Genomic DNA, 10,888 nt, shown 5'->3' with positions numbered 1-10,888 from the left:
ACCTCTGGTGGTGTGTCCTCTCTCTCCCTCGGCAAGAAGGCCAGGCTTTGGGGTTGGTTTGTATATCACACCAGCCACTCAGGGCTGGCAACCTTTCTTTAGAAATCAACTGTTTCTCATCTTGGGCTCCCGTTCTCTCCAGACGGTGGGAACTTCACAGCTAACCTGTTTCCTCAACTCAGGGCCCTCTCACCTCCACAAACCCTGGTTCTGGGGTCTTGCCTGGGAAAGGAAGTGAACTGGATCGGGTTTCTGCTCTCAGCTCCCTGAAAACTGGCTGGCTATTCTAGCTTCACCATCACCCTCCTTGCCAACAGGGTGTGATCTGGAGTTGGGGGCACAGAGCCTTCTCAGGGTCCCAGACAGTGTGGCTGGATGCCTGTGAGAAGTCCTGTCCCCTGACAGAACCTTCCTCCCCGAGCCCCTTCCAGACTGGCTTTGTCACCACCCCTGTCACCTGACAGAACCAGGTGCAGAATGGCCAACGTGGTCCATCCAGGCACTGGGGGGACCTACTTTGAGCCATCTGGAGAGAAGGGATGGGGGGGCACAGAGAGAGGTGACTGACCTACATGGCTCTAAAGGGGAGGCACATGGTACCACAAGGGCACGGGATGGCCTCTGACCTGGTCTGGAGGGTGTCGGGGTTGGGAGTTTTTAGGAAGGAAAACACACACTCAGGCTCTGAGCGGAGGAAAGCTTGCCTCGTGGAACTGAAGGAAGCCCGGCAGTGGTTTGAGGCTGGGGCAGGGGGCCAGTGGGCGGAGGCGAGGGTGAGGAGGCAGCAGGGCCTCAAATGTGCTTCATCCCGAGGAAGCTGTGGTGGGTTTTAAGCCAGCAGTGAGTGGCCAGTGGGCTAAGTGACAGTTCACCAATGTTCTTGAATGACCTGGTGGTGCCAAGAAAATGACTCAGATGGCACCAGCTCAGGGTGGACGTCCTGGTCTGGGACTCTAGGCAGGGTCTTCCCTGGGGTTTCTCCCTAATGACCCCCACAGGAGTTCAGACTTGGGGGGTCACAGAACTGCTCCCACAGCACAGGGTCGCTGGAGGTTTGCTGGCCAGCACCGTGCCAGGCTGTGCTCAGGCCACCCCCTCTCTCCCCAGACTCGTGGCAGCTCCTAAAAGGTGCAGCCAGCACAGTGGCACACAGCTCTGGGTGGGCGTGAGGAGGGCTTAGTGTCCTGGTTAGAGAAGCCCTCCCAGGAGGAAATAATCCTGCTTTCTGCCCGGTGTTCTGATTGCTTCTGTTGTTTCCTCCATAAAGAACAGCGACAGCAAACCCTCAAAACTAAAAACTTCCCATTGCTATCTTTGAACAAAGATGCGGAAATCCCCAGGCTGTCAGCTCTGGAAGGGAGTGCCTCCAGAGCCTTTGTTCCCTGGCCTGCCTCCCTGCGGAGTTAACACCTTTTTTGTGTGTGTCCTCCCAAATTTCCTGAAGCTCGGAGGAGCTGGGGAGGGTACTGCAGGGGGAGGGGAGTGCGGTCAGCGCCGCAAGGGGCCGGGATGTGGCCGCTGGGAGGGTGTCCTGGGCTCGAGCTGTGAAAGCCCAGTCCAGTCGGGGTGTGGACAGCTGAGGGGTGGCTGGGGCGCAGAGGGAGCAGAAGGCGGACCCTGAAGTGTAAGGGATTGGAGGTGAGCCAGGAGGCCGGGCCACAGGGAATTTGTGTGATGTCTTGCAGGTAACGAGGAGCCAGGAAGCTGTCAGGGGAGCGCTGGGGGTAGGGGTGGGGGTGGAGGTGGGGGCTGGACCCCAGACCTGGAGGCTACAACGAGAGCAAAGTTTTCAGCGGGGCTGGGGGGGGCACAGAGGTGGTGGCCAGGCCTTTACGTTGTGTTTAGTGAACTCCACCTTCATCTCCATCTTGTGTTCACCCTAACCCCCAGCTCGTGGCCACCATCACCTCTGGCCTAGGAGACTGGCAGCCTCTTCACTGGGCTTCCCATCTCTAGTCCACCACCCCCCCGCCCAGTCTATTCCCATAACGGAACAGACAAGGGGCTTTCAAAACACTGCCATGGGGATCACAGGAGTCTGCTAAAACCCTTCAATGGTACCACACTGCCTTCAGCATCAAGATCGAGTTCTTGAATTGGCATTCAAAGCCCTGAGCTATCAGCCCCACTCCTGGTGTGTACAGCCTCCACTCCCTAAAATACACACCAGCTGAGCTGGGCTACGGGCAGCCTCAGTCACTCCCTCCTGGCCTCCCCCATGGCTTCCCCCCCCACCCCCCCGCCACACACCTCCTCAGCCTTGAAGTAGCAGGTCAAAGCCATCAGGTTTAGGTCACCTTTCCAGGCCTCACCCTCCATGCCTGCTCTTGGTGACTCTTCAGCTCATTTCAGCAGCCACTGGGCACCTGTTTTGTGGCAGGTGCTGGGGACAGTGAAGTGTCCTGAGCTGGTTAACAGTACCAGTTCAAGGGCAGGCAGAGTACAGATGCTGGGAGAACTTGTAGTTCCTTCCACCAGCTACCACCCCCCTCACCCTCACCCTCACCCACTCCTTGCACCTGCCTCCTCACTTTCCTCCCATCTGTGCCAGTGACTCACCTGCACACATTTAAACCTGTCCTGGGGACTGGCCCAGTGCCAGGCAGGTGCACACAGTCTAAATGGCTGCCACTGCAGTCTAACTCTTAGAGGGCAACACATACACGAAATCTCCTTAACACAGCCTCTGATGGGTCAAAACAAAGGAACTGAGAATTAGGTGGGCCTTCAGAAAGTTACTCTCTCTATATACGTCCTATATATATCCCCCGCAACATGGGGCTTGAACTCATAACCCCAAGATCAAGAGTCGCATGCTCTACCAAGTGAGCCAGCCAGGTACCCCTAGGAAGTTATTCTCAAAACAAATATGTAAGCAGGACACCATGCTTCAGGCAGGATACTGAAACAAAGATGAATCCTCAAGGAAATCACATATTGGCAGAAGCAGCAGCAGACTATGAGAACAGCTTCCGTTTACAAAGGCTTCCTAAGCGCCAGGCCTTGTGCTGGGACAACTCCCATATGATCACATTTCACCTCACAACAACCTAATGGTGGGCGGCATCGTTAGCACTCCCAATTTATGGATGAAGAAACAAGCTCAGCGAGCAAGTACTTTGCTCCAAGTCACACAGCTGACTGATTCCCGGGCACCAACAGCTGCTTGCTATCAAGCAGGGATATCTCGAGCATCCTCTAGTAATAGAAGCCAGCCCAGGGCTGGAAGACAATAGCAGCTATAACAAAGGAAGAAAGGAGGCCAAACCTTGGGGCTGCAGGATGGCAGCTGGGGCAGCAAGGAAGAGCCATGGGTGTACAGAGGTGGAGGGTGATCTGGAAGGGGCTATACAGGGCCCAGCCACCAGAAGGTGGTGGGGGTTGTCCTCTTTGTTTCTGGAACTCCCCAGGAGGCACCCAGATAATGTTAGCTGAACTTCTGGGGCAGAAAGGCAGCTTCGGAAAAGGTTGGTGCAAGGGGGAGAGGAAAAGTTGCTGGGGTGTGCACCCTGGATAGGAATCTGCTTGCAGGCTGGAGGCACTAGAGGGAGCAAGTCTGGCTCTTTCCACAAGAGGGCGCCCGGCACCAGGCAATGAAGCTGTCCTGGGGCATGAGGGAGGGGCGGGTGGGTGGTTGTGGGTTCCCCCAACCTCTAGGGAGGGAGGACAGCTGAAGAGGGGGTACACCCAACTCAGGACCCTGAAATTCCAGCAGGAAGAAAGCAGCACAGACAGGCCAGAGGAGTTCAGACCGCTGCGTATGCTCATTTGGGAGACTGTACTGTCATCTCAGGCCAATTATTTCCCTTTATACTGAGAAAACACGTCAGTCGGCTCCTTGACTCCATACTTTTGTAAAATTTGAAAGGGCTCTCCACTTACCTACCTTCCAGAAGGAACAACTCTTCCCTATTTTCATCTCCTAGTCTAGGCTTCACTCATTTTCAGATGCATCTGCTATGCTGGTCAGTGGTGTACTGAGAATTTCAATGATTGTCCGCTCCAGAATTCGATTTTCAAATCTGCCTGCTTATTTAAACCATCTTTAGAGGTTTCGTAGTTACATTCTGTACCTGATCCTAGTATCTGAAATCCCAGGGGTCTAAATCAATTGTTTGCTGTTCCTGCTGACTCTTGCTCATAGTGGCTCATTTCCTGGGATGTTTAGTAATTTGGGGGGGGACACTTTATAATTGACATATCAGTATTTTTGATATTTTGATTTTTCTCTAGATGATTTGCATGTTTGCTTCTGCCAGACACCAGGAGATACTGCATCCAAGCCTAGAATCATCTTAATTCCTCAGCCCCAGGAGAAGGCAGACATGAGTCTAGTCAGATTCTTGTTCTTCAGAGGGGCAGGGTTTTCTGCTCAGTTCCCTCTGCAGACAGATTTTACCCTGCTTGCCTTTTCGCTCAGGCCAAAGCCAGTGACCTGGCTTCCTGGAAAGGTCCTAGATTTGCTTCTCTATTTTGTAGAGGCTTACACGGCTCCCAGAGGCAGTTAATCCCTCACACTTCAACTTTTTGAAATTTCTCCTGACCCCAGGCAGTACATGTTTCCTCTTTTGTATTCAACCACCTCTGTGGTTTTGGTTTACTGTACTCCTCTCATTTTTTCCCCGACCTTTGGGGATTTCCTATACTTTCTCATCTGTGACCTCAGCAATGCAATTAAAAAGTACATTCACTGGAATTTATCCAGCATCTGGGTTTTTTATGGCAATGGCAAATATTTTGGTCTGCGATTTCTATAATTAGTTTAGTATTATATTATCACTTGAGTCCCTAGGATTTTTTTCACAGCTAAGGCAGACTGGATTGCTGACTTGTCTACCAAATGTGCTTTTGTGCTAGGCTGACAGTCACAAGGCTGAGATCCTGTTATTGTTCTAGGTGGTGGATTGCAGCGCTGGGCAGCTGCCGAGAGACCGGCAGTTGGCACCATCTGCATGAAAGATCATACAGCAAAGCCCCACCTTGCCTTCTGGGGCCATGGCCACAGCCCAACCCCTTCTCCCTACCCTGAGATCACCCCCCTTTGCATTTTGGAGGCCTGTGAAGCTGGTGGTGCCAAGAAGCCTCTAGGGCAAGGCTGCTTAGAAGTAGGTCTAGGGCAGGGTGCCAGGGAGGCTCAGTTGGTTAAGCATCTGCCTTTTGATTTCAGCTTGGGTCATGGTCTCAGGGTCGTGGGATGGAGCCCCACGTCAGCCCCCATGCTCAGGTGGAATCCACCTGTCCCTCTCCCTCTGCTCCTCCCCCACTCGCTCGCTCTCTCTCCAAGTAAATAAAATCTTAAATAAAAAGTAGGTCTAGGGCAGAGGCCACAGATCGGTATTCAGGTGATGGGTATTCTTCAGGTGACAGGAGTGAGGATGGGGCCAGGGCCTTGGGAAGTGAGTCCTCAGGTCACCAGCTAGGAAACTGGACTGACAGCCTAAGACTCCATACATACAGGTGTGCATGGGTATGCCCGCACAAGTGTGGGTCATGTCACTGCTGGGCAGACCACGTCAGTGCCATGTTAAGTACTACACTGGGTCTGCCGGAGGCACTGCAAGCTGGTGGGTGTTCAGGGAAAGCAGTCTGAACGCATGCTCCATGGATTCAAGACTTCAGTCCTAGAATTCCCGCCTTGGAAAATTATCCCAAAGAAATGAATCATGCGAAGGAAGAGGTTCACTTCAGTATGCTGGACAGGGAAAACTTGAAAGCAATCCAACCACCGACAGGAGGAGAAGGGTTAAGAGAATTACAGCCTCAATTAAATCATACAACCACTAAGCAAAATAAACATGAAGGAAACAGTGAACTCATGTATGATTTAACATCAGTGTAAAAGAACAGGAATGAATAATCACAAGTCCAGGTATGTTAAAAATTTCTAAGGAAATACTTAAGAACTATGAGAAAAAAGTACCTACAAGTCCACTACCCTATTTTGCACTTTCTGTGGAAGATCACTTAACAGTGAAGGAGCGGGAGTGCCTGTAAGCTGTTGCTGCCCTTGACCGCAGGCCCAGAGTATGAAGCTGGCCTGACTGGGCCTGGGCCCCCCGCTGGCTTCCTAGAGGCCTAGCAGCTGGAACCAGCTCCTCAGCAGTAACTCCGGCTTTCACTCCCCTGGGTGCTCTCTAGACCATGGCAAGAACCCCTGGAGGGCCCCCAGGAGGAGGGGGAGTGGCCGCGGAAGCCCGCCGACAGGACCTCTCAGTGCGTACACCCCCCTTCCCTCCCCGTCCCGTTCCAGCCCAAGCCAGAAAAGGAATATAGCCTTTTTATTGACTACTTTTAAGTAGAACAAACTAAATACATATTTAACAGTTTTTGGTTCATTTATACAGTACATTAAATAAGTTATGCACAGAGTTAAGTAACAAAAATTCCGATCTGAGTAAAATGGCGAAGCACAGAGAAACCAGACTACCGCATATCCTGTGGGTGCTTTCACATTCCTCATCCCCCCTTAAGACCACGCTCAGAGGCATAGTTTTCTATTTATTTACATTATTGGCTTTCTTTTATGGATGGAGCTTTTGTAGCCTCATCAGGAACTTGGAAAGCCATGAAAGTGGCCTGAAGGCTGCTGAGCCAAAGAGCACTTTCAATCATTCACCTAATGCTTATTGCTGCTTCTCTCTGCAACTCGAAGGCAGGGACGGGCTGCCTCTGCCAGCTGCGAGCCACACACGCCCTATTTGGTATAAGCATCAATGAGTGTACACTGGGCAGTTGTGGGCTGGACTAGATGGGGTCCTCCAGGAAGTGTCATTTCTGGGGCCGTGGAGGGCAAGGGGGATCCAAGGTACGCCCTCAGGCCTCCTAACCTTCTCCTGGCTCACGATGGAAACGGTCACCTGCACCATCATCTTTGAAATGAGCATGTCAATGCACGTGGGCAGAGGCAGGTAATCAAACGTTTTGGTTTCACAAGAACTAGACACTCGGAGCTGGAAGGACCCTATGCAGCAGCCTGCCCAGCCCCCCACCCCACCCCGGACAAGCCGGCCATCTGGCCCATGCTGGAACAGTCCACGTCCCTCTGGCTTTTCTTACATTTGGTTCAAACATGCCACCACCCAGTTCTCTGCAAATAGCTTAAAACAAACAAAACAAAAACGAACAAAAACCAAACCAGCCCTCCCCCCCGCCCAAATCTAAGTTGGCTTGGTCTACCGACCTGGTTCTGACACCAGTTCTGAAGAAGGCTTCGAAGATGTATTCTATTTTCAGTGATTCATTCAATCCATAATACCTCCTACAGTTTCCAGGACAAATGGCTACCTGTTCATTATGCTTTCATGCTGAAGAGCTCACTACCATACAATTTCAATAGTGTTGCTGAACCTTCAACTCCATTTGCTGAGATATCTTCTGGAACTACCCAGAACAAGGTCTATAACCTTTGCAAGCAGGTGACAGCCCTGGGGATCAATCTGACTTTGGAACAAGGTCATACAAAGTGTAGATTTTCTGTCTAGAAGCTGAAGATGCTCATGCTGGACACCAAGAAGTGAGGAGCTCCTGGTGGGCTAACAGGCCCAGATGGGCAAAGGATGTCCGCACTGCAGCCAACACGACACCGACCTGTGCTGGGTAGATGTGTCTGGTTTCCAGACTTAGATCCGCTAAGATATGTATGACTCAGCACTGTCCAAGTTCCACGTGTTCTGTGACCTCAGGGTCACAGGAATGTGCCTGAGCACAGTTGCTAGAGGCCCACCCCTGGAACTTCAGGGACCCTCCAAAGTGCAAGTCCCACTCACACAACTCATAGGGTGGGCTGCTTATTCCTGAGCGGGTGTAATTAACCAACTTCTTCCCGAGTCCATTTTCACCACTGAATGGAGTCAGGCATGATGCAAGTGGTGGGGACCCAAAGGAGGATGGAGGGTATGAAGATCCAGCCCTCAAGCATCCCTCAGAACATTTAAAGATGGCTCCCAGTTTGGCCACTTCGGCCTTCGCTGGTTCCTGCAACCATTCCTTGCACGCAGAGGACAATGAAGTCCCATCACTCCTCAGCGGTCCCTCAGTGGGCAATGCTGAGCACTGGCCTCATCCTCCAGATGTCCTCTGATGGGTGGACAGGCACGTGTCGCCTTTGCTTTTCATTTCTACAATAATATCAAAGAGCCTGGGGTTGCCCTGACAAGATCTTCAGTCTTATCTCCTTGGTCTTTTTTGTTCCCCCAGATATTAACTATCAAGGTGGTCCTCTCTAAGCAACCTGATTATATCAAGATATTTTAAGTCTAATAACTACATGAAAAGCGGGAAGCCTGAACTTGTACTCCAAACCTGGTAGCTGGGATGGTGAGCAAACAGTGGAGACCAAGTGGAAAGCTGGACTCACGCCGGCCCCTTCAACCCCTCCCGCCGGCTCCACCCCAAGACAGTGCCCCTCCTCCTCCCAACCAGAGAATAGGAACATTTGAGAGAGGAGGAGGATGAAGAATGGGGTTCTTTACATCTAAATAGGAAGTCTTGAACAGATGCCCTAGCTACCTAGATGTGAAAGTGACTAAAATTAATAGCAAAAGGTCTGAGAACTGAACTACAGTGTAGAGTACTGCCCAGATTTCCAGCTTGGCCTCTGGGCAATACATGAGCAAAGCAGTCTAGAACAGCATCACAGTACCTCTGCAACCTGGCTGTCCTTACAACCACAGCCCACAATGGTCAGCGGGGGCCTGCACACCAAACTCAAACCTTAGCTACAGAAACTGACATTGAGCCCTGATGAATAGTCTGCTGTTTCTGGCTTTTTATTCCAACCAGGAAAAACCTGGGCTACCCTGGGGGTCTTGTGGCCACTGAAGGTTTAAAGAAGCTGCCCACGTGTGCATCTTCCCGCTGAAAAGGCAGTGAACTGGGGGCAGATCCAGTGGGCGCCATAAGATAACCTCTTGCTGTTATTTACAGGCTCCGTCACCTCCTCATGGGACATCCCATGTCTTAATGGAAATCCCATGTCCTGTCTGGGGTCCTCATTTCATTCCTGTTGGAAGTCAGGATGCCCACCAATTGCTGCAATTTACAAAATTCCCACAATAAATTAACATTATTCATTCTCTGGGTATACCTTAATTTATGCAATGGAAATCCAGGTATTTTAAAGGTGCCTTGCACTGAGTTTCTTTGTAAGATAGAAAATCTTTCAGTAAAGTAAATTAAAGACTTGAAAGTTCTCACGGTAAGCTACACATGTATATGAGGACAATGCTACTATGCTGATCCCTTTTCCTTGATGAGATGAGACCTTTTATTTCACTCTGGTCAGCACACAGAAGGTAGCCATCTAAAGCTGGGCTTTTGTGGGCCAGCTGGAGCAGGGCCAACCAACTCACCCCAATGGATTCCTTGGGGCAAGAGGGTGCTGGAGGCCTGGAGGTGAACAGAGAGAGGTCAGGGTCATTGGGCTGCCAGCAAAATGCAAATGGCAGGGAAAAATATGCATGGCAGTTCCTAACATTTTAGAAGGGGTATAGGTGATATCATCTTTGGAGAGCCAGGTAAACATCTGGAAAACTCCCTGATGATGGGAAGAAAAATTGGTGAGCCTCTCTCAAAATGGTTGTCACATTTCACGGAACTTTTCTTAGCTCAAAGAGGGAAGCGATCAAATAGATAACATAAGGGAAACCGAGACAGTATGCCTGATAATAAGCTGACGTAGTATGTATTATGGACGAGGTCTGAAGAATTCTTTCAGGTCCAGGAAGGCTGCTGGGATGTGACCAGGCCTTGACTGCTGAGGCAAGACCTAGCCACAACACATCACATCCTATGGGACAACCATGCTTAGAAGGGACCAAACACAGACCACGAGAAGATCCACACAGTGATCTGGACATGCGTGGCCTCAGATAAAGGGACACAGAACAAGACGACTGTGCGAACAGTCAAGCGGTGACAAAAGGTTCTGCATTTCCAACAGATCATCCATTCCAATGATTTGACGATACTAGTTTGGCCAACATGCTCAGAGAGAACAGACTATCCACAATTGAGTCTCATTCTCCTGCAGACCAATCCATGCGCTGGAAACTATTTTCTGCATAAGCAAAATCAAGTAAGAGAAAAAAATGGGTCCCAAACTAAAGTAAGCAGCCAGGCTGGAAAATCTTGTCCCAAAATGATCTGTGATGCTTGAAGAAGTTTTATTTGTTTTTCATTGTGATGGGTGCTTTTAGTGAAATGACGCCTTCTTTCCCGTGACATCTGATAATCTTAAGTCTGAACAGCAGGGTCGAGGAGAGAGTCCTGAGTGCTGCTTCTGCCGGCCCAAGTCCTGGTGGGGCTCCTCAGTGGCATCTGCTGAGGGTGGAAATGGGGCTAAAGGAGCTACCCCATCAGAGGGGATCTCCTCCACAGTCTGCTGTCAGCCTCCAGGCCTCTGCTGCAGGATGGCCGAGTGGGAGGCAGTGCCTGGGGGGCAAGCTGCTCCAGCCTGGTGGGGCGCAAGTGACAGTCTCTGCTGCCTCAAGAGGCAGGGAGGGGAGCTGGTGGTCTACATGGAAAAGGGGCTGGCCATGCCAGTTTCAGCTGGGACAGGAACAAACCCAGGAGCCCAGGAAGGAGGCGGCCGCTCTGGCCAGCTGCCTGTGTGCAGAGAGAATGGCACGCTAGGTCCCCGAAGGCCACAGACAGGAAATTGGGGCCAGTGTCCAGAGAGGCCGTGGAGCAGTGTTTGCCGGGCTTGCATTCTTCCTGCCTCCACTTCACTTTTGTGCTGATGACCCAACAGCTCATTGCACTGGTTCCCACGGCCAGGCCCGTGGTGCCACATCCTGCTGCGCTGTGAGGTCATCAGAGGGAAGGGAGTCTGGGTTCAGAGTCCGTTGGTGTCGATGGCTGTCACAGAGGCAGGCGTCGAGGAGCGTGA

At 51.3% G+C, this 10,888-nt stretch overlaps 1 protein-coding gene across 1 annotated transcript in view; it reads right to left on the bottom strand.

Annotated features, from left to right (window-relative positions):
* Positions 1-6,265: 6,265 nt before the first annotated feature.
* Positions 6,266-10,888, bottom strand: part of CBFA2T2 (CBFA2/RUNX1 partner transcriptional co-repressor 2) — a 149,977-nt gene continuing 145,354 nt past the window's right edge. Inside the window, 1 exon segment of the mRNA XM_027624292.2 lies at positions 6,266-10,888. Within this exon segment, the coding sequence (XP_027480093.2) occupies positions 10,835-10,888 (54 nt within the window). The 3' untranslated portion in view covers positions 6,266-10,834.

The sequence above is a fragment of the Zalophus californianus genome, chromosome 8, assembly GCF_009762305.2.
Source record: "Zalophus californianus isolate mZalCal1 chromosome 8, mZalCal1.pri.v2, whole genome shotgun sequence".
Taxonomy (NCBI): Eukaryota; Metazoa; Chordata; class Mammalia; order Carnivora; family Otariidae; genus Zalophus; species Zalophus californianus.
This window is presented reverse-complemented; position numbering and strand designations above follow the sequence as displayed.